General features: G+C 37.8%; 1 protein-coding gene across 1 annotated transcript in view; it reads left to right on the forward strand.

Moving 5' to 3' along the window:
* b3glcta (beta 3-glucosyltransferase a) overlaps positions 1-26,873 on the forward strand; it is a 100,553-nt gene that overhangs the window by 43,957 nt on the left and 29,723 nt on the right. The window contains exons 4-9 of the mRNA XM_012852474.3: positions 9,646-9,755; positions 15,807-15,883; positions 16,448-16,559; positions 24,884-25,020; positions 25,130-25,193; positions 26,545-26,676. Coding sequence (XP_012707928.3) covers positions 9,646-9,755; positions 15,807-15,883; positions 16,448-16,559; positions 24,884-25,020; positions 25,130-25,193; positions 26,545-26,676 — 632 coding nt within the window. The remainder of the gene's footprint in view (positions 1-9,645; positions 9,756-15,806; positions 15,884-16,447; positions 16,560-24,883; positions 25,021-25,129; positions 25,194-26,544; positions 26,677-26,873) is intronic.

The following is a 26,873-nucleotide window of genomic DNA, read 5'->3' on the forward strand; positions in this document are numbered from 1 at the left end:
CCCTTGCATGATACATTAGTTTCCTTTCACCAAAATTTTTTTTTTTAATAAAAGTAAACTATCAAGTATTACTGAACTTGCTAAGCAGATAATGGTCTAAAACGTTTTGCTTTTAAATATCTATTTCTCTCCACAGTAAGATTTATATAATATCTGATAGAATGCCCATTTACTTGCATACTGCTGACTCTTGGGCACAAACTAAAAAGGAACAGTATTCATCTATCCATATTCAGCTGCACAGAATCTTATTAAAAATGCAGCAGGGTTCATCTCAGCAAATCTGTGAGGGAAAAAAAAAACAACCTTGGAGAGCATATTCTACCTGAATGCCTGGGGAGAAGAAATCATTCAGCCAGCTGCAATAAAATAAAAAGGGATTTTTTTTTTCAAATATAAGTGCTAAAACCTGCTGAGATGCATATCTTTTCCAATTGTGCCCAAGGCCGTATAGAATATAACCTTCTCACAGCACAGTCAATAAATTGAATCAGAAATGCTCTTTTATATATCTTTATACTACAGATGGTATGTGGATTTGAATTGTAGCAACACAACATCGGACACTGAATGCTCTATTTACAATGTGGAGCACACTTTTTGACCTTATTAGAAATTCAGCAATTTAAAAATGCAACACCAATATTATTTGGTTATGTACAGGTAGATGGAAATAAAAATTTAATTCTGTGACGTTAAAAAAACAGTAAATCATAATTCATAATCCATTATAGTGGTGCTTCAGTGGCATTTTGCTACCCTTTCTGTGTTTATTGAGCCTTTAAGTGTTTCAGTGGAAAGCAACAGGACTTTTTTTTTACAGAGTTTGTCACCTTACAACCACATACTTTAATATATTTAATTGTAATTCAATGTAATAGACAAGTGGAAGGAAACTGATGCATACTATTTAAGATGTTTAACTAGTAAAAATCTGAAAAATAAAAAAAAATTGATGTCCCTAAACAAAACTCACTGCAACTAGTTGCCTTCGGGAGTCATCCATGAGTCATACATGTAATGTATTCTTAGTTTAAATAAAGCTGCCTTGTGAAAGCCTCAAACGTTTGTTAGGCATTAGCTAACAAACGGCATCATTAAGACGACAAGAAAGACAGCAGACAGTTCAGGAATAAAGTTGAGGAGAAGTATAATGCATGGTAAGATTTTAAAGCAATGTTCCAAGCTCTCAAGCTCTCACTGTCAAAGTGTGAAGAGGCTGGCACAACGGCAAACCTACCAACACATTGCCGTCAATCAATCCTGACAGGCCAGGGAAGGGGAGCATTAATCAGTGAAGCAGCCAAGAGGCCCATGGCTGCAGAGATCCATAGCTGAGATGGAAGAACCTGTCAATAGGACAACATTCATGCCACAAGCCTGCCGTCATAAGGATACATGTTTGCACTGTGCCTCATCTAGGGGACACAGTAAAAACTATGTGTGGTGCAAACTTAACACCTGGAACTCTGTATTCAGTGCAAAATGGTGTTGGGAGCATCAAGCTTTGTGGATGCTCATCATTAGCAGGGACAGAAAAGTGATCAGCGTTGAAGCGAAGGTGGGTGGAGCTAAACAACAGAGCAATCCTGGGAGAAAAACATTTTAGAAGATGCAAGACTTAAGAATGAGACAGACAATGCCTTTTCACAGGGCAACAACCCTAAACATACAAGCAAAGCTACTGTTTAATAATTTGTAGAAATTACCTAGTCCAGAGCTAACACCAGTTGAAAAGAAGTCGAGACTTGAAAATCAGGCTTGAGCCATTTCACAAATGGGAATGGGCATAAATGTCAGTCTTTGGGTTTCCATGGCTGCTTTGCAGTTGGGATTGCAGTGAAAGGTGGATATGCAAAGTATTTAGCTGAAAACAAATGCTTTTTTTCAGGTTGTTGTTTGTAAAAAACAAAACAAAAAACAAAAACGATCATTTAGCCATATGTTGATTACAGTTAATAAGTAAAATATACTGGTGGCATGTGACAGTGTGTGAAAAGGTTAAAGGGGTAGTACTATTTCTGTAGGAATCTAGATGAGGATGCTGTCTCAGACTGTAAAGGTGTGTTAAAACCTAACGTGAACAGGACAAATCTTTCGTGTTAATCGACTTTCATTGGTCACTTGACATTTCTCCTCTCTCTCACATACAATCCACGCTGACAAGGCAATCATTTCCCCCCCAGCTGGCTTTATTGCATCATCAAATAGGATGATGAACGCATAAAAAAGCATTTTTGTGCTTAGATAAATGGACGAGGAGGACCCCTAATGTGACGCCAATTGACAGAAAAGACAGATTTTTCAACTTCAGCAAAATTTGCTGAATTTGCAGTATTCCCCCAATTTGTGCTGAAACATGTAGTTTTCGTCACGAACCGTTAATTTGCTCCTGAATGCTCCTTTTATATAGGGATACCATATAAATCGCTCGCTCCATTTGTCTTGTTCGCGTTTGGTGTGAATGTACAGTAAGTCATTGAATGTGCGTCACTGCAAATCCTAGGCTTCATTTGAGTCAGTCGATGTCTCAAGGATGGCCGCAAAACTTTCTACACTGAGGTTTCAAGCCTTTATTGTAAATATAGAATAAAGATTTGCTGAAGCCGCTTCATCTGCTTGGTATTGTTGTTTTTACCAATAAATATACTGGGCTCAACATTGCTTTTTCACTGCCTTCTGTCTTCTTTGTCGGCATGCTTGTATCTTAAAGTCTTTCTGAAAGGACATCTTAATCTTGAACTAAGGAGACCGCTCCTCTGCCTTCTGCGATATGCTTTTGAGTTGACTTCTTAGTTTTCTGTACATAATGGTCTGTGCACTACTCACTTCGCTAGGCCACATGCTATTGCACTTGTCCCTGGGTGCTTTTTCATTCGGACAAGCCTCAAGGATGCTGAAAGTGTTGATGGTCCCTGCAAGGGCTTATGAGCCTGAAACTCTCCTGTCGATTAGAAATGAAGAAGCCCTTGAAGACGAGGGGTGAAAAGCCTTCAAGAACCAGGGAAAGAAAATGCAGTTCCCTTCTATTCAGGCACTTAGAAGTAAACTCGTGCAATTTTACTTTATGGAGTGTGGCACCAAATAGATGTTTAGAGTTGCTGGTGTAGGAAAACGAATGACCAGGAGGTTTATTTATCTTTGTGGAAAACGAGAAACGCACATGGGCAAGCAGATGAAATGGAGGGTTTTAACGGATTTTTATAAGTGTTTATATTAATGACAAAACATTTTCATGCTATTGTTTTATTGTTTTACTCTGAAATATTTTACAGAAATCTGCTTTTTCATTATAGACACATTGTATTTAGAAATATGCCAGAAAAATTGGGTGCGGCCTCGAATTTGCCTAATTTTAGCTTGAATGACCCTGGCTGATTACTGGCTTTAGTGTAATGTACATTCTATTGCCAAACTCTCAGCCAACCTTCTTGAGAAATACCTGGAGTACTGGTAACATATAGCATAATGACCATTAAGTCCTGCATCCTCTAATAGTTTTTTTTTTTTTTAGACCATGTCCCAAACTCTTTCATCTAATCCAAGAGTTTTTAGGAATAATAAATGAACTTCATAGGCAAAACCTGGAATCTGTTAGGAATTAATTGCCTGGACTTTCTAAATTATTGATGCTAAGTGAGGTTCTGAGGTTGAGTTCAGCATTCATTAGTCTTGAGAATATTCAGGCAAGAAGTCTTGAACTCCAGAGAACCTCAAATACATGTAATTATCTTGGGTTGGAGGACAGCCTTTTTTCAGTATATTCACTGCTGTATTTTTAGACTTTATTTAAACTATATATATATGTGTGTGTGTGTGTGTATTGCAAACCAGTCTTTCCTAGTCAAATGCTTCTTTTCCTTTTTTCTTTTTATGCCTCGAATGCTTCTGCATCTATCTTTCTCTCTCGCTACTGATTCTTTTTCTTCATTTTACTCCATTTCTGTTGACTTCCTTCATCATATTTTGATCTCTATGTTTTAAGGGTTGATATTTGTGATATAGATTTTTTTTTCTGCAGCATGCTGAAAGTTAAATACACTATGCTCTGTATTGATCTTTTGCAAGGCAATTAAAAGTATGTATTAACAGAAGAACAACACTGAAAGAAAATCTATAGGCCTGTGCCACACTAGATGAGCACTGGTGGGGGGAAATAAATCCCTTTTATGTCTAAATCAAACTTTCAACAACCCCACAGTTTAATGTTTTGAATATGTAAATGAATAGCAAAGGTGCATATTCAGATAGGCTTTCTAAATCTTTGATACTCAATCATGTGATTTCACTTTTTGTTTCTCCTGCACGGGTTTGGACATGATGTGGGAAGAAACCGATGCTGAGTTTTATGGAAAAAGATAATTCTGAGCCATCCTGTCTGCAGGAGTCCAATCATGTGAGGCATTGGAGTGAATCAGGTTTTTTACACCAGCGCAAGCGGCTACCGGTTAGGGAATAGGGCAGCAGACTATGGAAATGAGCTATTGACGTCCTTGCACATTGCTGCCTGTGTGCTTGCACAGACGTGCTTTGGACCTGATTTGTTCCCACAACAGCCTAATGGCCTCATCCATTGAGTCTTATCCATCAAGCTTTCTGGAGACATTTATCATGAAAATTGTTCCACTGATTCACTTTCCTGTCCTGAGATTCCTCGTTGTTCCGGCAGAATTCAGGGCTGGAATTGAATGGGTTTTTTGTATGTTTTCTGTTTCTGTAATGAGGAGTCTGATACTCTAAGCTAACAAACTATTTTGATAACTACATACACCTACACTGTGGCTCTGGCAGAACTGCAGGAGTGCCTAGAGGTCGGGGCACTCTCAGCTCTTCTACCACTTGGCGACATCTGGAACGTGCTCTAAGGAAGTGTCACTATCGATCTGCATCAGAGGTGACAACACTGCATCACCAGCAGCCTGGCAAATACCGCCCTTAATCTTTACACATGCTCACTTAGAAAAAAAACAATATGTGTCAGCTTAAGAGTCCTAGTTCATGTAACTTTTTGTATATATGTTGCAGTAGCGCCTGAACACTCGCAATGTTTATGCAGAGTCCACCCTGAGACAGATGGTGATGGCCTTTAGAGATTGGCTCGGTTCTTCAAGAAGAGCGTCTGAAAATAAAGTGGGGGAGGGAGAATTCTCCTATTTCTTATTTCATCCAGTTTATTTCAAGGCTGATACAGACTGTTTTTTTTTTTGTTTTTTTTTACAGAGTGGCTCCTGAAGAATGTTGAACAGGGAAACATAAATTAACTCTGTAGGCATGCTTTCTTGTTCCATTGACCTGGTAAAATAATATATTTAGCACCTAGGAGCCCATAAACCTGACTGCATTTCTCCCAGAACCTTAAGCTGTTGTTTATTCTTCACTTACCTTTTCCATGTACTATATCAAAAGTTCTTAGAATTAAAACTTAATGACACACTGATGATGAAAAACCTGCCTTCATGTTAAGTATCTTATTAAATGGTACCTTTCAAAAGTATTGTTAGCCCTTGAACTCACTGGCCTTTTGTCAATTCAAACCAACAAATTTCAATGTGTTTTATAGGGATTTTATGATAAACATAAATTATCATTGAATTTGAAAGAAAACCATACAAAATTATTTTCCTTAGTAAATCTCAAAAAAGTGGGCCATGCATATGTATTTAGCGTTTACTCTGATTCCTGTAATTAAAATCGCATTCAGAAAAAAATAATTAGTAAAGAAGGTCCACCTTTGTGTAATTAAATCTCAGAACAACTCCATGTGTTCTCTGAAGGCCTCAGAAGTTTGATAGTGAACATTTGTAAACAAACAAAATGTTTGTATCATCTCATGGTTTGTGTGGATTTTTTCAGTTCCCTGAAAATTTGAATAAAATAAAACATGTTTTCTATTTAATCCATTAAATGTATGATGGCTATTTTGAACTTGTGATATTTTACAGATCTTGTATAGCTGGAAACCAGAATGTTTCGATTATTATTTTGTGTGATAGGTGATGAACAAACAAAAGTTGGTGGGTTTAAATACACTAATGGCTTCATTTACAATTTGCAGCATGCTGTCAGAAAGCTAAAACAGCAAAGGTGCAGTTCTTGCTCAGAGGACATTAAATATCAACTGTTTGCCAGATTGCAAAACAAACAACTCTAATTCCACTCTAGCTTTCCCTGCATCTTCACATCGATACGCAAATACTCATAACACTCAACCCAACACCTATCTGTATCACTTTAGTTTTACTTTAGGAACCACATCTTCAGTCTTGACTGAGCCATCAGCCCCCCCCAACCCTTGTTTTACCATAGAGTTGCTCTCCATATGTTTTTTCTTTTTGAAATCCCAACCTTCACCTTTTAGGTATTTACTGTATATTCTCCCTTTTCCATGCAAAATAACCTCAATCAATATGGTGCACAAAGGTGATTTTGAACAAGCAGAAGGACACAAGAATGATAGAAATGGAGGAAGAAGGGCACTATAACAGGATTTTTCCCTTTCCCCTTTTTCACCTCGTAGTTTGATGATTAATCGAAAGCCATTAGTGTGAAGTCAAGGCCAGTGAATTCAGTTTTAATTAGTTTCTTTTTTTTTTTCGCTTCTCACTCTCCTTTGCTTTTAACACAACGTATGCATTATCTACACAATGAGAAATTGGCAACGTGCTTATCTGATTTTGCCTTCAGTGTCCTTTAGCTACTATTGTACAGTGCTTTGTCAAGAGGCCGATGCCTCACCTGGGGTCTTGAGAGAGACTGCTTTAGAAGAAGCTAAATGCAAACACACGCTCGCACACAGTCCCTCATTCAGTGGCAACAGCAGAAGGACACGTAGAGGTGGTGTAGTGGTGTTTTCTCTAACATCAGCTCTCGAGAGCGATGGACATGCGGAGATTTACTGTGTAATTTCTCGCCTCGCCAGACCTCAAGGATCAATGGGATATTTGTTATTAGCTAGATAAGGGTCTTAAGCTTCCACCAGTGCTTTGTTTTTTTGTTTTTTTTTTAAAGATCTGACATAGATATTCTGCTTTGACAAACCTGTCTTAGACCCTGGCCTCTGATATAATTGAGTAAAGCTAATCCATCTCTTCTTGCCATTGCCAATCCTTGCTGTGACCGGTCCTTTCATGTACATTTTAGGCCCTGGTGTGTTCTGTTTTAAATCTGTGCCGCTCTTCCCGCGACTCCTACAATGCCTTGAAAAAGTATCGACACCCCTTGAACCTTTGTCACATTTATAGCTGAACAGTACAAAATAGTCCCTAATTGTGAGGTGGAAAGAGATATATTGGTTTCAAAGTTTCCTGCAAATACAAATCTAAAACTCTGGAACCCAGCTCCTTCTACTCTGGTGTGGCATGCAGGGTGAGGTGGTAGACTGAGGTGGGTTTGCTTGTAACCCCCCCCCGGGTCAGCCATCTCGTGTTGGGTCTCTTACGGGTGAGCAGCAGCGCAGAGTAGCCGGCCTTCTTGGCATTCCCGGAAGGGGTACTGGACTTTGCCCCTCTCAGGGGCTCTGACATTCTGCTGAGCAACTTCAATGCCCAGTCAGCAATAGTGACACCTCAAAGTTTGTGACTGGGAGGCAGGGGTGGTGCTAGCCATAAGGGTGCCCATAGTGCAAATATTTTTCAGCTAAGGTGCATTTATGTGATAACATTGACAACCCTAGTTGCCAGGTTTTTTTAATGTGCACATTACCTTGCTGTTTTCCATTCATCAACTCTTGACTTTGCTAAAGGATGTGCACCTTTTTTTCCCTACCCAATCACATACTGGGTTTAAAGTAAACAACAAATGGGGGGCACCACAGAAGAGCCTGTATTTGTATTGCCTATACCCAATAACATGCTTTACATATTTTTATTTTTAATGTCGTTATCATGATTACTATAATCATGTAAAAAAGATTAACAACCCCCCCCCCCCCCCCCCCAAAAGAAGAATCTATCAAAACAGCATACCCCTTGATGAATTGCATTTTAAACAAGCATCATCTGCATGCCACTTAACAAACAAGCTGTTTTGATAGAATAACATACACTGACAGACGGAGATATAAAAATCGACTGCCGGTATGCTGTTCTGACCGGGTATGCCCCGCCGACAGAACACCAGCACTGTTAGGAGGAATGGCCTCCCTGAACCAGAGCAATGTTTTGATACTGGACTTCTCTGCCAGTCACGGGTTGCTCACAACGAACAGCATGTTCAAGTATAATGGTGTTGATCAGTGAACGTGGCACCAGGACGCCTCCTGGCCTATAGGCTTCAATCCTGGTTGCGTCCCGCTTTCAAAAAGTACTCTGTGCAGCCAACACTTTGTAAATTGCCTGAATACTGAGTTCAACTTTTTATTATTATTATTATTATTATTATTATTATTATTATTATTATTATTATTATTATTATTATTATTCATGCGATTCTTCCTCAGCACCCACTGATACATTAAATGGCTTCAGCTGGACACTTTTAAGCCATAAAACCTATTTGTTACACGTCCGCTCGACCAAAGCGGAGTGTGGAGTCATTGTTAATGTTTGGAGCTGCATAGTTTACCCTGGAGTCCGATATAGGCAACATTTTAAAAGTAATGTGAACGATCTCTCAAAAAAAATCAGATTTCAGAAAATATGGGAATATCGGCTTTCTAAGTCATTATTTGTATTTAACTTTTGATGTGTTAAAATACTACTAGTAATTCAATTGGGTTGTCCACAATGAGCTCATTTTGTACGGTAATGTAATACACTGCATACTCCTTATGGCCATACGTTGTGCAAATACTTAGCCAACTAATTACTTTTGCTGAAATAAATAGTTATTTTTCACAAATCACAAAGCTGTTTTTTCATCATTCTTCCAGCCTGATATTCCATTCCACCTCTGAGCTCTAAATTACTGCAAAGCCGTTTTGTTGTGACAGTCATCTCATTTAGGTTCTGCAAACTTTAAACTGACACGGAGGACAGCTTGTGGGATTGAAGAGTTGTCTAATGTAATTGTACAGAGCCAAAGACAAAATGACAGACTTTTTTTTTTTTATCCCTTCCCTCTGGTCTTTTGTTTTTGCTTTGTGTTGTCACGAGAGCCACAGGGTTTATGTGGACTTGTTTTTTAAGCAGACAGGGTCCTTCCCTGAGCAGTTCTCTGTTAACAGTCCTCCAAATGTCTAACCCGCAATTAGAACCTGATTCAGTGACAAAGATGGAATCTCTGCATGTAGTCTGTGTCGGAGCAGCAGTTATTATACATGTATAAGCTGATTTTTATGCGGCTTAAAGTCTAAACGTTTTATTATTGTAGCTGAATTTTACTGATGCTGCAACCACTTCAATTATACCAGAAGTGGACAGCTGGGCTTTGTTAACCTTTTAGTTGTTATTGAACCTCACCCCATCTGACTGCTAATCTTTTATTTAATAAAACAGTCTTTGCTTTGGCATTTACATACGCTGTCCCAAGTCAGCTATGCTCATGGAGTTGTGGTTATTATCGTCATGCCAATAATGGAGATTAGCCAAAGTCACCTCAGCTGTTCAGACGCCTATGTTGTCCTACTTTTAGAAGGTCATCGATTGCCATGATCCATTTTCACGGTACACAAACAGTCTCACATCTCTGTCCTTTGTGTTCCTCCAGACCTACGGGAAATAGTGTTTGTCATCCAGAGTCAAAGTAACTCCTTCCATGTGAGGCAGGCGGAAAAGCGGAGAGCAGATTTACTGAAGCAGGCGCATGGTCTCACAGAGGTAAGATTGAAGTACACGCTCTCTCGTGCAGTCATTATCTTAGTTTGGTGCAGAAGCGGCACTTTCTCACTCATAGAGAGTCAATATGTGTTAGAAAAACCTTTTCTGGGAATAAAATAAACGTAACGCTGAGGCTAAATGTTTATGCCACATGCTGCCAACTCTGGTTTATAAAACTTATTTACATGCCGTATATTTACTTACACTGAAAAAAACTAATTTTGCCACATGTGACAGTATAAAGAAATACTCCTAGACTTTAATATTAAATGATTGAGAATTATTTATATCCTCTATGGCTCCTGCTTGTAAAGTACACGTCTTGAATAGGAAAGCGTGGTTTAAAATATTTAGCACTTTCAGCTCTTTGTGGCATGTGGTTACTTATAATTTTATATAATTAGGAAATCTTGAGCAGCACTCTAAAGGAGACTAACATCACTGCATCTTGATAGTACTACAGAGGTAAAAAAAAAAAAAAAAAAAAGAATCCCACCACCCCCAGATGCTTACCAAATTCAGGCTCCACTGAAGCTGAAATACACAAAGCAGTTATGTCTCCTGTATGTTTTTGTTTTGTTTTTCCACGTCTTTGCTCCTGCTGTTTGTTTTATTTCTGCTCTGGATTCACAAAGCAGTTTTCACTGAATACGTGCAGAAGCAGCCCAACCCATTTACTCCGGCATATGTTTTTGTACTAAGTCAAAGGTGTTTTCTCTTCAGCCACAAACACAATGGAGAGAAGTGATTGAAAAAATAATGTACCTTTTTTATGATTATTTAACCCTACTAGTTCCCTGGAGACTTCTTTTGTTTTTAGACATCCATTAAGCAAAGTTTTGGTCTTGATGCAAATGGCATAAGATTTGACCAGGGTACATATGGGGTAAATTATAATTTGTCATGTTTTTTTTTTTTCTTTTCTTTCTTGGAATCCTGCATATACTTTTGTATACTCCTTTTAAAGCATAGTCTGTTTATCTTCTGCATGTTTTCCTATCAACTACCATTCAGAATAAGGCAGCTTGATTTCTGTTTTTAATGATGTTTTCATTTCCCTATGTAAATATTCCTTAAAAGAAAAATTAAATGAAGTCAATATTGGATGGAAATCATTAAAAAATGGGTGTAAAGACATTGATACAACTTTTTATAAACCCACTGGCCACATGTGTGATCGAGACAGATCTTCACATTACAGATTCTCCAACCTGAGGTGAACAGTGTTCTGGAAGCTGTTGAAAGCTTTTTATTTTGTGTTATAACCTAACTAAAATTGAAACATCATTCCAGACCTGTCTGATATGTTTTTGGTCTTTGTTGTCCTGTTTGTTTACTAATGACCTCTAAAATTCACAGAACAGATGTTTTAAATTATACACAAGTTAACTTAATTTACCTATCGATAGGTAAATTAGGCAAGATGGGTACCTATTGGTGGGTAAATTAAATAAACTTAACTTACCTATTAAGTGCCTTTTAAAAGCAGTTGGTTGCACTGTATTTTATTTCAGGGATGTCAGAGTAAATGGACCCGAATACACACCCATGCCAAACGTTCTTTGACTTTTTAACTAATGCTGGTTGAAAACCATGTATCATTTTGAATCCAATGAATTTGGTCTATTACTTAGAATCTCAATGAAATACACTTACTTTTGGTTATAAACTGACAAAATGTTGAAAAGATGCATTGTGATATGGATTAGGAGGTAGTTTGACAATGAAGCTGTTGATGATGGTGTGAGATCATGTATCAGTTTGCATCAAGACAATTATCGTAAATGCACACAGTGCACGTCAGATTTATATACACTATTAACACTGAAATTTATGCCACAGGGGATAATAAGGGAAGATTATCTCACATTACAAGGCAGTATGTGGAGACATGGAATTGATAAACAAAATGAAAACTCTAATATATTCCTGCTTCCCTTCTACTGAGACTGATTATGAATTGTATCGACCTGTCCATGACTTCTTCCGCCCCAACACACAAACAGGGATAAAATCAAACACTTTGACGCTGTGGATTTGGGTATGTTGCAGTATATATTTGGAATATCTTGAAATTCATTTTAAGATGCAGAAAGCGAGAGAGATCACAGGAATAAGAAAATCTGTAACTGCTGATCTTCTGAAATAAAGAAGCCCCAGACAGCAGTTAATCAGACACAAAGAAAACCATGATCATCGGATTTGTACAGCCAAGTCTTGATCCAGTCCTTTTTCTATAATTAAATTCGACCTTATATTCCTGTCACAAAATATGAAAAATGTCAGGACAAAATTAATAAAAGTCTGGTATAATCAGATCTATTGAACAGAACTGAAAGTGTTTCTATCTCTGGGTCTCTTTCAGCTGCAGCAGATGAAGATTACAAGATATCTACTCATTTAAAAAGATAAACATATGTACTCTGTATGCTCACTGCCTGTGTTCCTGCAGTCCAGCATTTTGCCTTCTGGGAAAATTCACATTGCATTCCTAAAGTATGTCTGTCATTAAGCCAAGGGTTCTTATCCACAGAGACACACTGAGAATGGGGTGGGGGAGATAAAGCTATACATTTTTTGCATCAATGTTGGGGAAAAAAGATTGTTTTAACATGCATTCTATGCAGCAGTCAGGTTATAGCCATTTGTGGGTTCTAAAGTAAATCAAAATATGACGTAAAAAATGATTAGCTATTAAGGTATTTTTAACCTTCATCTACCTAGTTGCAAAGCACTTGATGCGCTGTTCATTCAAGCTTGTTCTCACAAAGCCTGACTCTTTTTTTTGGTTTGTGAGAATAGCTATTTATCTAATCTGTTTTTAAAAAGGCATTACAACCTTAAGATTTTGCCACTTTTAGACAACAGTGGAGATGGACATTCTTGAGATCCACGAAACTCTGTAAACATTTATCTCACTAGTAAGGATAATTGGATTTGAGTTAAAAAAAAAAAAACCTGACTGACTAATACTAATTAACAAGTGTAAGCAGTGTCAGGTTTAGTGTTTTAAACAAGCAGAGTGGGTCATTCTTCAGCCTGGTGTGCTAAATGACGACTGGACCATGTTGCAATGAACCGCAGGGTCAGACTCTGCTGCTTAGTTTTCCTTCCCTGCCAGTACAAGCTCACTTTGACCATCCTCCTGTCTGTACAACTGAAAACTGTGCTCGAGCATATTCCTCTCATTTGCAGGAAGTGGTGAGCCCTGTCTTTGCCATTAAACATTTTGTGCTTCTTTCCATATCTTTTTTCTGTTATAGAAGACACCCCACCCCCATTATGACAGCAGAAAGCAGTCATGAGGATTTAGATCTTTTGGTCTCTTAACGATATCTCCAGCTGTGAAGTGGTTTTTGTCTGTCATTTCTGGCAGAATTTCATTTAATTTCCTTTTTTGTTTAACCAGATAAAAACCCCATAGAGATCTCGAAAGTCTGTTGCACAAATCAAAAGAGTTACACACGTGCATTCCGCATATAAAAAAGCGATGAATAAAAATACTCAACAAAATGTGTTGTTCAAACATGTGAAATACTGTAATATTTGCAACACACGGTTTAAAACAGTTCTTAAGCCAATATTTTAGTGTACATGTCAAGCAATTGATAGAAAAAAAGAGGCTGATCAAATATCTGTGCTTCTCTTGATTAATTCAGTCACTGTTTTTAATTTACAGACCATACTTATTCTGATCTGTTCACTGCAAAATCGAAACTAAAAATAAGTAAAATCTTCTTGAAATGTGTGTATTTGCCCTTGATTTGAGCATGTACACATGATGATTTGCCAATGAAATGAGATTTCTGCACTTAAAATAGGAACAAATCATCTCCATCATCTTATTTAGAGGGCAGAATATCTAATTATCTTATTTTAGGGGTCAAAATACTCATTCCATTGGCAGATCCTCTTATTTACCTGCTCAAATCAAGGAAAATACACTCATTTCAAGAAAATTGTACTTATTTTTAGTTCCGTTTTTGCAGTGTTGTTGTTTTTTCTCAATACATTGGACATTTAAACAAAATGGTAATCACATTAGATAGCTGGTTGAGGGTTTAACGATACATCCAGCTTATGAGAGCAGATGATATGAGATATTGGGGTCGGCAAGCATGAGAGGAGGACGGATTTTAACTGTATATTTGAGAATATTAACAGTCCCATTTCTTTTAGTTTTGTTTTCAGAAACAGGGCATTTATAAATTGCACGCTTCCAAACTATTCAATACTTCTCTTTAAAAGCGGTGTTCCTGAGCTTCTTCAAGATTGCTTTTGTGGAACAGTTCCTAAACCAACGCAGTTTGGTTCACAGTCAGGGGCCTTACTTTATTTAACATTTCAAACGCTTAATTACAGCATTTTGATTAACAGGCTCCACAATGTGGTCGATATCTCCAGCTGTGAAGTGGTTTTTGTCAATCATTTCTGGCAGAAATTCATTTAATTTCCTTTTTTGTTTAACCAGATAAAAACCCCTTAGAGATCTCGAAAGTCTGTTGTACAAATCAAAAGAGTTACACACGTCAAACACATTTACAGTGTTTCTGCCAACATGATCAAGTCTAAGACCAGAACCCTGGCATGTGGAGGTACCACAGGGTTCATTTCTCAGAGCTGTTAGGGAGCAATTCATTTTATTTATACTTTCCGTAGGACTTACAATAACATATGCCCTGGTATGTTCCTATTATATGTATACTGATGTTATTCTGCTGCATTGATTGTTTAGGTTCACTGAATAGCATAAGGTGTCATTTTTAGACTAACTGTCTACTCAGTGTCATACCATGTTTAAACACCTACCATTAAGGGAAAGCTGAAACCTTCATTATTCCCTCTGAACACTACAGATCCACAGTCAAACAGCAACTTGGTTCATTAAGCTCCTAAACCTATTCACAATTTAACATTCTCTTTTAACTGTAATGTAACCTTTATTTATATATATATATATATATATATATATATATATATATATATATATATATATATATATATATATATATATATATATATATATATATATTATAAATATTATAAATGTCCCAAATATTCTGCAAACTGTTTTTTTCACCTCATTTCACAGAATCCCATTATGTCTGTTTGTTTTTTTGTTCCTTTCAATCTTCTACAAGCTCATATTTTTCAGTATTCATTTTTAATCTGTGTATTTTTGCTCTTCATCTCAGATGGGTGCACATGTGATTTGTTGAAGATTTGCTTTGCTGACAAAATTTGTTTGGGTATTAATTTCCTCAGGAAGGACTTCAAAATCTTGTAAAACACATCTATTCAACTCTCAATGGTACCTGATGTTTTGAATCAGTGGTATTCCAAATCACTCAGTTGTTTCAGTTGTTTTCATTCATTCTTTTCCATTAGTTTGTTATTTTTAAATTTGGTAGGCATGTAAGTAAGTGTTCCAGGAGCTATGGATATAATTTTTAATTGAAACAAGAGTTTCAATTAAAGAAAAACAGATTGATAAAATATTCAGCTGCAGATTATCTCTTTATAGACATTACTGCCTGTATTACATATATAGAGCTACTTTACTCTTCTCAAGGGAGCTCCTTTCTACAAACAAAATAGCTCCCTTTTCTATTTTCTGCAATATACTTGTAGCCAGTGACCCCGACCTAATTGGAGGAAGACTCCTTGTACTTACACTGTTGAAATTCATCCTCTTTTTGTTGATCTCATACCTCCTACATGCCCAGAAGCAAGCGGTCCACTCAGAGCATTCTCTCCTTTCATAGATAGCCTACAAAACAATAGCTGTGAAGAGCAGTGAATGATACTTGTGAAAATATTAATACTAACGCTTGAGCGGTTGATATGACTATAGAAATTCGATTTATTCAAAAACAGCAAAAACATAACAAACCACGGGGGTGCACCTTTAAAAAATGATTTTCGTTGAACCTGCACTAGAGCGCTGATAAAACTGCTGGCCTTTCAGTTACTGCGCTTCTCAGTACTTTGTCTTTAGATTTGTGAAGCTACAGCATTCTGTTTTTTTTTTTTTTTGTGTGTGTGTTTCAGAAACCACCTGTGGTTTTGCTTCTTCACACTTTATCAGACAACGAGGGGGATTGGAGCATCCTTCCTCTTCTGCCCTCGTAAGTATCACTGTTCAGTGTTCGCGGTCACGTTAAAGCCACATGTCTACCCGCCTCCACTGTATGTTGTTTTAAAATTCTACGATTTTCAGTTTTATGACTACGTGTTTACTAAGTTTGTGGAGAAGCCTCGCTGTAATTGTGACTGATGGCTTCACATTATGTGAAATTAATTCTTAATTTGTTTGTGGGTTTGAAAATGGGCCTGTTAGTGCAGTTAATCATCAGTGCCAACAGCATGATAAAACTCTCTTCATGCTTCATAAGAATCTAGTGCTTCTGTGATTCTTACACATAACAAAGATTCAGTACCTGAAAGTTTCGAGTAAGATCCTACTGTTATACAACCTTTCTGTGTAAGTTTAGCTCCCTCTTTTGATTGTATTTCCTCTTGGATGAAACTCGGTGACTGCCTTGATCTGATTTGGCTGAGAGGGAGCCCCTGTTGGATTGTTTCTCAGCTTTTTGTCTGTTTGCATAGTGCATGTCGCTGCTTTGTTTATCATTGTCTTATTATTCAGCTCTGGCTTCGATTAGCCTATTTTCTTCTTTCTGTCTGCTCAGCTTGTCCCAGACTTTTGGGAAAAACTCATCCTGGATTGTATTTCTTGAGGAGGAAACAAACGTGAGGATGGTTCCTCTTCTTCAAGTCCTGGCAAAATTCCACAAGAATAGGGTGAGCATATTTGAATTAGCTAACCCTGAAATCAGTCTGTTCTATTTTTGAAACTTTTATTTGATGATCATTGCAATTAGAAAATACAGCGCCCTGGGTTTGTATATCTCTGGTCTGGAGCTAATCAGAATCAGAATCAGACATACTTTAATAATCCCAGGAGGAAATTGTTGTTTCAGTGCAATCGCCATAACATGAACAAACAAACATAATATGATACATATTATGATTTGCTACCTATGATCTGGTTCATGATTTTGTTCATGTAATCTACACTGATGGAAAAAACAACAACATTATGACAAGATCCTATTCACGCCTCTATCACGATGCAGTTCGGTTCAGAGATATCATGGTAAACATTTTCATGCAATTTGTTGTGATACAATTTGGTTTGATTCAAAGTGACGATACAAAGTTTTTTGTATTGACACTATGTAACTAAGTATACCTTATTACTTACCTGAAATAAACAAGTAGCTTTCACAAACAGGCAATGATCCCCCTACTTTTTAATGCGTCTGAGTATTTACTGGACCTCTATTTACATTTTGTGCAATTAGGGCTTTCACAACAATCAATAAATCAATTAATTGCACTGTAAATTTTAATCACATGATTAATTAAAATAATGGAGCTAATTTGCGTATGCATGCTTGCTTTTTTTTACCCTTGTGTTTCCCTCTCCTCTCTCTGAGACTGGATAACAAAGGTTTCAGCACGATGCATCGTTGTCTACTCACCACTTCCTTGTTTTCTCTGTGTAAGAGGAGTTAAATCCTGTTTCAGGTAGGCACATGCTTAAAGTGTACTGTGAGAGCCTCGTGAGGGAGAGCCAGAGAAACGTTAGTTAGAAAAGAAAATGGAATTGGTGTCAAAGCCGGACACGACCGCTGCAGTGTGGGAGGTTTCTGGTTTAAGCCAAATGACGACGACCAACCGTTTAATCTGTCTGAGCTGCTATGTCGAGACCATATACATGCCTTATTATGCCATTATCATATTAGTTGAAAAAGGTCTCCAAATGACAATGTTATGTTTAGTCGTAGTAATTTTTAGGAAAATGTATCATCCAGCAAATTTGTTATCGTGACAGGCCTATGTGCGATGAGATTTAGCACAAGCATGTGGTGCTGGGCAGCCTCACTTCTGTCAGTCTGCTCCAGGGCAGCTGTGGTTACAATGTAGCTCACCACAGCCAGGCTGTGAATGGGTGAATGACTGACTGTAGTATAAAGCACTTTGGGGTCGTTGGACTTGATAAAGTGCTATACAAGTACAAGCTATTTATGTATATTGCTGTAGTCCTCTAACCTGACTCCGCCAGATGTATTTTGTTCCGCCTAGCTTCACTCACATACATCTGGGACATCGCCCATTGAAAGTGATTTCCCCAACCAATTTTATGGTCTGGCCAATCATGACGCAGGGCTGGAGTTTCATAGATGTGACGTAGTGGAGACGCGACCATGACGTGAAACTGTTTTGATAGCAATTGCGGCTCGTCGAGGAAGCAAGCGTTAACATTGGTGCTGCTATTTCTTCCATGTTGTCCAATCTACATAATATTGTTTCATTAAAAGAACATCAGAGAACGGCTCTGAAGGCTTTTGTTGGTGGAAACCATGTTTTCGCCCTTCTCCCGACCGCATTTGGCAAGTTTTGTTTTCCGGGTCGCGTCCACGGCGGACGCGTACGCGCCCCGGAGTGGTTAGCGGTTAGCGGTTAGCACAAACCATGTTAGGAGGCCTTTAGTCCTTGATGCGGTTGGCCCAGGATTGACTCCAACCTGCGGCGCTTTGCCGCCTGTTTTTTTTTTCTGCGTTGCTCTCATCAGCGTCACGGGTTAGCTTCGGTGTGAGAGGTTGAAATAGCACGTCGATAAAGATGACAGACAAGTGGCTTATCTAATCATATGCAAGGATTCTTGATAAGGCCCAGCCTTCAATTAAGGCAATTCCTATGGCGGTGTCCCAGATGTATGTGAGTGAAGCTAGACGGAACAAAATACATCTGGCGGAGTCAGGTTAGTAGTCCTCAGGCATGCGCTCATAAAATAAGAAGCGTATAAAAAGAGCTGCTTTTCAAAAACGGAAGTAGAACAAGAGGTCTGCGGAGGTCTAGCAGCAGGTCTAGCGCTCAAAAACATCCAAATTGGTTTAAAAACGGAGCTTACGATCTTAGATAAACTGATCCCAAAAACACAGCCACACAAACATCTGACATGCAGAAGTAACAAAGACGCACATCGCCACCTGCCCAACTATATAAAGATTTCTGCCCCCACCCATCAATCAGTGGTGCGCTCCGATCACAGAGTGGAACCGTGGAACACCATCTCACCAGAATTGCAAAATGGTTAAAAAAATAACTTGGTTTATTATTATTTCGTTTACATTTCAGCTTGGATTTTATTTTCTGAGCTGCAAAGATTTTGCTGTGCGCAGTAAATCCAGATGCAGTGCGCGATTGCACTCAGCTTCGAGGGAACAGTGCAGACAGAGCTAATCTAGTGCAGTTTTGGAACCCTGAGTCCCAATTACCAAAAATAATTACCAACATAAAGAACCTAACCAGGCTTCAGAAGGGCCAAACACTTTGTCAGTCACAGTAAAGTCAGTGAGCAGTAAAATGCATTTTCTATATTATATATAGCTGAACATAAACTTGTGCTTTAAAGAATGTTGTGCTATAACGTCATAACTTAAAAATAACATAACATAAAAATTCAATGCTGTTGTAAAGTGACACCAGTACCTCTTTAATTAGGTAAGTGTAATGATAGTGAAGTAGTTCTGCTGTGCAAAGAATTTTGTACCTAAGTCTCCAAGACATGGAGGTGTTATTAAAAGCTCTGCTTTTAGGAACACTGTGAGGCTAGATATTTTTAAAGAATGTGATGACCATCTGTAATTGTCTTTAAATGAGTGTAGCTGAGAAAAGATGGCTTAGGGGGTAAAAAAAGAGGAATGTTAAAATACTGCTCACTGCTTTCGGAGCACCTTGCCAGAGATAAGGCCAAACCTGAGGGAGGTAAAGCCGGAGGAGCAGTGGACCTCCACAATTACAGCATGTCTGCGTCTCAAGTGATTAATACGTTTAACTGTGCCCATTTACAGTTGGCCGGTCTACGTCTGTTACTGCATCCGCCCTCTTTCAATGTTTCTGCTGATGTTTGTGACATGCGCTCTACCCATGCTCCACCTGCGAAGCGATGCTGGAGGTGGAGCTGCTTTTTCACAAAGAGAAAGTGTCAGTAGGAGGAATAAACCCAAAAATCATATTAGTGGGTGAATAAGGCTTAAAAATCGAAATGCACTGTATCTCATTAAATGGCTCAAATTTGAAAGAAAAACTGGTGATTTAATCTTCAAACCATGTTTTTTCCAGCCACTCTTCTGATGTACTTGACATTTTCCACATTCTCATCATGGTTGGTCTTAACATCCCTAATCCATACCTATATAAAATATTCACATTTTGTCATGTTGCAGGTAAAATTGTCAATGCATGTTACTATGATTCTATGCAGTATCCCAGCATAATGTATATTTGTGGATGGAATATCGTACATGGTTTTAAAAATGTTTTATCTGAAAACCTGACTGCAGTTTGCATTTGTATTCAGCTTCTCTGAGCCAATACTAGAACAACCTTTTGCTGTAATTACATCTGTATGTCTGACCAGATTAGCACTTGTAGTGCTAATTATTCTGAAAAACTACAAGTTTTTCAGAATAATTTTTATTAGCAAAATTGCTTACGCTCAGTCAGATTAGATAGGGAACACACACACACACACACACATATATATATATATATATATATATATATATATATATATATATATATATATATATATATATATATATATATATATATATATATATATATATTTATTTATTTAATTATTATTATTATTATTATTATTATTATTATTATTATTATTATTATTACTTTCCCCCCCTTTTTTTAAGCATAAAAATGTTTTCATCTAAGCATTCAATTATAGCTTTGGCTGTGTGTCTGCTGCCACTGAAGCCCTATCCCAGTTTCAAACCTTTAAGTGGTTTTCCTCAATGATTTCATTTTATATAGCTCTATCCATCTTCTGATAACGTTGACCAGTTTACGTATCCATATACTGAAGAAACGCATCTTCACGGCGTAATACTCCCACCACCCTCCTGGAGACCATATGGTCAGGGGGACGTTTAGTGTTATTTTTTTTTGTTACACATAACGTTTTGTATGTAGGTCATAGAAATTACATTTTCCTTTTGTCTCATCTGCCCAGTGCATTTCCTTCCACATTATTGTTTTGTCCCCTACGTGGGTGAACTGTGGAAAATTAAAGGAATGGATTTCTTCTTCCCACTCTTACAATAAGAACCTTTTTGTTTTGTACTGAACAACAAAGATTTGATGGATTGACAGCTTCTTCCGTTCAAGCTGTTGATATTTGCAGCTCCTCCAGAGTTACCCTAGGCCTCTGGACTGATGTTCTGGTTTATGCTCGCCTAGCCCCACCTGTCAGTAACGGAGCTGGATTATATTTAGGGGTGACAAAGCAAAGGGGGCAAGATACTTTCACAAACATTCAAATTATTTGTGAAAAGAATGTAATCCATGCATCATTTCTCCTCCCAGTACAAATATGGGGGACTGCATTGGTCTTATGACAAAACAAAACACACAATGAAATAGATTTGTGGCTTTAACATGACAAAATCCAGAAAATTCAATGTGTGGGAATACTTTTTCTTGGCACTGTATTGTATAAGTATGAGTGCATTTCTTTTTTGCTTGTCAAAGACCCCAAAGCTGCTTCATCTAAAAGCCTCAGCTTTTCAGTTAAATCTCTCAGACTTCATTTAAACTGTTAATTAAAGCGTCTATTTAAAATAATCTGTATTGCTTAATACGGTTGGCAGATAATGATTGCTGAGTTGATGATGCAAAAAAAAAGTCATAAACAGATACTGTAATGAAATATGTAGTTTCCCCTTCATCAAGTTGCTCATTTGAAAATGTTCAAGATAACCCAAATAACTGGGACATATTTTTGTTTGATCTGTACCATTAACGGGGATTTCTTTGCATTTCTGTTGCTGGTCGTTCTAAGGCTGAGACAAAAGCATAAATTAGGCTCTAATTATATACTTTGATGTTAAGCCAGCAGGATTTAATAATCATTCATTTCCATCTGCAAATGCAGAGGCTAGCATCGCTCCGCTCCTCCACGGTCTTATATAAAACCTGCATGGTGTTTTACTTCCAAGTAAAAGATGGTTTTAAATATTGTATGCATATTAACAGCTTCCTACTGAGGAGGAGGGGAAGACAAAGTACAACATCCTGACGACTTGATTCATTACAACATGCCCTTAAGCTAAAATATTCTCTCTCAAGTCTCACCAGCTCAGTGTGGTCAGCGTCAGTTTGAGTTGAGGAAGGCAAATGAAGTTTTCGTTTCTTAATATTTTGGGAGGTGAGTCATTCTCTTGAGCAAATAACAAGTTCCTGCTTTCTAACATACCAGGTTTTTTTTTAAAATAATATTTAACACAAATTAATGTTTGTATTGTGGAACATCACTGGAATATGTGACTCTTCAAAGGCCAGCATAGAAATGCAAGTATTCAGCTACACAGCTTTAAATAATATATAAAGTAATATCTTATTCAAACATCTGCGTTTAGTCATGGACACAGCTGTTTTCTAGGCCTGGATAAGTTAGGAAATTAGAAACAATATGATGGAAAAGTTTGTATTCCCAGAATTTAATACCCAATCCATTCTCCAAAAGCTGAGTCATTTCTTGCCCCCTCACTTGAGTCCTTATGTCCTCTCATGTCCTTTCGTCTTTCTTCCTTTCTTTCTCCCTTATGTCCTTCCTTCCCATTTTGTCCTTTTCTCCTCCTTTCTTACTTTCCTTCATTTCTTTGTGTTCTTCTTTTTTTCCTCTAAGGAAGGGAAGGGAAGATATTTCCTTCCATTCATCTAGTTTCTGTGCCTACTCCATATTTAAAGGTTGACCACAGTAGTAATATTTGCTATAGATTCAGTTTGAACTTTGGCATTGTGAAACTTTTTATGAACCTAAATGTCTAAGAAAGGAAAAGTTAAGTGTAGAAAAGTATGAAACGTTTACACAATGTATGTGTAGGAGCCCTGTTAGATCCTAGTGGAGACTGACCAGTTGCAAGAATGATAAAGAATATTTTGCTTTGCTACGCCCACATTTGGCTGAAAGACCGGGGTAACATAATTAAAGAGTCTAATTGGTGGAATTAATTAATGGTTTATTTACAAGGGTTTTTTTTCTAACAAAAAGAGATGACTTCCAACACGTTCTTTAACCAGATCAACATAAATAACAGGGAAATAAATAAAACCGTTTCTAAGCCAAACAAACAAGGAACACTCAATTCAACACTTTCAGGTATACCAAACTATACCAAACCAATTGGGTCTTTTCAAATTAACAAGCAGTAAACTGACAAGCAGACAAAATAGCAGCGGGTAGAGCAATCACAAGGTTCTCAAAACAGCACAGGGGTGCAAATAGTGTCAACTGTTCCATATGCAGCTTCCACTGAATGTGGCTCTGAGAGAGTCTTTTAATAGGTTGGTGGAAGGTCTGGATTGGTCCACAGCTTCTGGAGATGGTCCAATAAGAAGTCCAACATGCGGGAGGCGGGTCTAACGTCCTTACGGCCAATCCCAGGCACGTGCTGCCACAGCCAGTGTTGTATGATTGATATAAAGTCCAGTCTGCATCACTGGGTGACAAACTTACAGTCGTAATATGCTTTGAAGTAAATCTATAATGTGACACTAAACTTTTACTCAAAGTACACCAACAGGCGGTAAAGGCTGGAACAAAGTAAATTTGTTCAAGAGTTATACCAGCGTTTAGCGCAGGTACAACTCTTGACCTGTGCCAAGAGTTAGCCAGGTAGGGTTGCTTAGTAGCTCCTTGTTGGTGTTCTTACTGATAATTACAGCATCAATGCTTTCACAATGTAAAAAAAAAAAAAAGAAGAAAAACATGCTCCAAGTTAATAATATTTACGTTTTGCACAATTGGCTGCAGCATTGGTTCCGTATTTATCTGATCTTGTTCAATTAAATCAAAAATTTTATTCTGGAATATCAGATAGTAAACAAATTGTGATAAGCTCCACAAATAAAAGAAAGATTGGCCATCATTGGCCAGGATTTGGCCCAGGTGTTATCAAGCATGACAGACCAAATTACAGAAGTGATGATGTACTAAGCAGTTAGTATTGAAAATGTTCATACATTTTAGTTTATTTCTATGAAGAGCCACAAAAAATTTCTATAGTTAAAAATACTTTGTTGTGTGGTATAAGGTAAAAAACATACAAATAAACCTCCAAGACTTTTGACCATAACTCTACAATGGTTGTTTGTAGTTTGGCTTAAGTCATGTTTGCTGTTCATCTTGTTCTTTTTTTTCCCTCAGTGTATCAGCATAAGTTATCCCTTTTGAAGTGCGAAATGTTTGTTGTTTCTATTGATCAGTCTTGCGCTTCAACTTCAGAGGAGAAATAGACCATTCCTTTATAAAGTACTGCTTTCACATAGATGTTTCTGATTTTCAAACACAAACGGCTCACCTCAGGAAATATTCGCCTATCTCGTCTTCAGCTATCCAGTTGAATGAGTTTGGCTCTATGAGTTGGAGCTTAGTTGACATTTTGCTCCATGACCTACTTCATTTCATAGAGAGATGTCATGACATTTTGCTTGAAAACTAATAAATAAATAAAGATCTCCAAAGTTGACTACTAACATTTTACAGATTAATATTTGAATATTATTGGGCTGAAATGGATATCCTGCTAATTTAAAACTATTTATCAGGCTGCTTGGCCCTTTATTCATTAATTTTGTAATAAATAATATAGCTGGGTTTACTGCATCTCCTTTAATGCCCAGAGTGACATATATTCTTACGGGGCATAGTTATCCAGAAATTGATAGTATTCTAACGATAATTCTTACTTCAGAAATGTCAGACTCTACACTCAGCAACTTAGCAGCTGCAGTATCTGGCATCTTTTCAAGTTTGTTCCCTTAAAAAATCCTGATTATTTCCCCGGCGAGTTGCAAACCCACTCAGTGGAAATAATTTCAAAGACTTTCTGATAAGTGCAGCCTGAACGCTGCTTAATTCGACTGTAAGCCGGCATGTTTCTTTTACATTCCATAATATGTTAATGGTAAAAATAAAAACACCATGTTTTCACTTCCCTACAACATGATGAAATGTGTCCCTCAAATCTTATCATCAGGAGTGGTTTCTCGGCAAGCCCCTGCATGATGAGGAGTCGACCATTATCCATCACTACGCCTTTGCAGAGAATCCTTCAGTCTTTAAATATCCAGACTTTGCTGCTGCTTGGGCTTTAAGCATGCCCCTAGTTGCTCGGTGAGTAGCAAATGTCCCTGATCGCACATCAAACAGGAGTCTGTGGACAACATGCTGTGGCGTGCATTTAATTTTAAAATGTGTGATTTTTTTCTTTTTTTTTCTTTAGGCTTGCAAACAAAGTAAGAGATGAGCCACTGAAATCTGACTTCACTATTGACCTAAAACATGAGGTAAGAAGGCGTGATTTACCCGCAAACCTTCCCTATGTTTTAAAACCATTCTAGTTCTGAGACTCAACTCTGTGCAGGCCTGCTGCCGTCTAATCTGTTTGCACAAAAAGAGAAAGGCAGGGAAGCCATCTATAACCTTGCAGTAAATGTTGTTATGTTTGAGAATTGTCAGCGTGGCTTTGGGGCTCTTCAGTCAGGAAGGCGTCATGGGATTGTGTCCGCTAAGCACGACATTAGACTTATCAGGCCAAGTTTGTTGAAGGTGGTTCAATTTTAGAAGGCACGGATCCTTTCCTGGAACACCGAATAGAGTTTGCTGTGCTTTCCCGAGGTATAAAAAGAAGACGGGGGAGGCGGAATATATTTTTAGTTGTTTAGAAATAATATTTGGACTGCATTACAGCTTTACTTTTTAATGTCATTGTAGATGGTTGTTTTCTGTTGTTTTGTTCTTTTTGCCCAATGATCTTTTCAAAGTAGTTTGAGCTCAGTCGGTTTGAATGCAGAGCTATCATGAATCAGTTTTCATCTCTTGCCAAATATTCTCTTTTAATTTAGGTCTAAGTGGTTCCAACACATGAACGTGCTTTGATCTAAACCACTTCATTGTAACTCTGGATGTTTGTTCAGGGTTGTTGTCCTGATGAACTTCGGTCACAGTCCAAAGTTTTTTTCCAGCCTCCTACAGGATTTCTTTTTTTTTTTCCACCCATGATTGTCCTGCCTTAAGCCCCCATCCATCTTCCCTTCAACTCTGAACAGCTTCCCGGTATCTGCTGAAAGGCTCTGGTTACCACCAACCTTTTTTTCATAGTGGATGTGTTCAGGGTGTTCGTTTTCCCACCATGCAGTGTTTTGCATTTTGGCCAAAAAAATGATTATCTGGCCAGTGCACCACCTTTCGCATGTGTACTTGTTGCCCTACATGGCTTTTAGCAAACTGCAGAGGGGGATTCTTTTGGCTTTCTTTTAACATTTCAACAATCTTTGCACCCTCCCACAAAAGCCTGATTTGTGGATTGTTATTCTGCCCATCCACTTGTGATAGCCTGCTAGTTTTAGGCATATTTAAATACATATCTGTCCTCTGTATATTTCCTTCAGGTGTATTTCTTAAAAGACATAGAATAAATTCACCAGCATTGTGTGTCTTTGGCATTAACTCTTCTGTTATTTATTTTTACTCAGTAAATCTGCTGAAATGAATTTTGGACTAGATAAAAATTACATTGACCATAAATCACTTCACAATGTCACGTTGTTTGTTTTTATTTTTTTTCATGAATCTCCAACGCGCTCCATCTTTAGCTAATTTACCCAAACCAATCTTTTTTTTTTTTTTTTTTACCAGATTGCTTTGTATATCTGGGACAATGGGAAGGGACCCCATCTCACTGCTGTCCCTGAATTATGTACGGACCCAGAGGACTCTCCTCATGTTCAGCATTGTGCCACCACTCTGAGCAAAGACCCTCCACTGTGTGTAAGTATCAGCTCTGTGGCTGCAATAGTTCAAGTGTCCTAAAGTCCCAAAAACATAAAAATATTAAATTGCCACCAAACATTAAGAGTGATGTACTGTTTGTTACTGGTGGACATTGGATGGTTCAGCCTTGCTTTTACATCCCATTCAGTAGAACACAATCCATTAACTGCAAAAAGGAGGACGATATGATTTTG

This window comes from Fundulus heteroclitus, chromosome 18 (assembly GCF_011125445.2).
Source record: "Fundulus heteroclitus isolate FHET01 chromosome 18, MU-UCD_Fhet_4.1, whole genome shotgun sequence".
In the NCBI taxonomy this organism is placed as follows: domain Eukaryota; kingdom Metazoa; phylum Chordata; class Actinopteri; order Cyprinodontiformes; family Fundulidae; genus Fundulus; species Fundulus heteroclitus.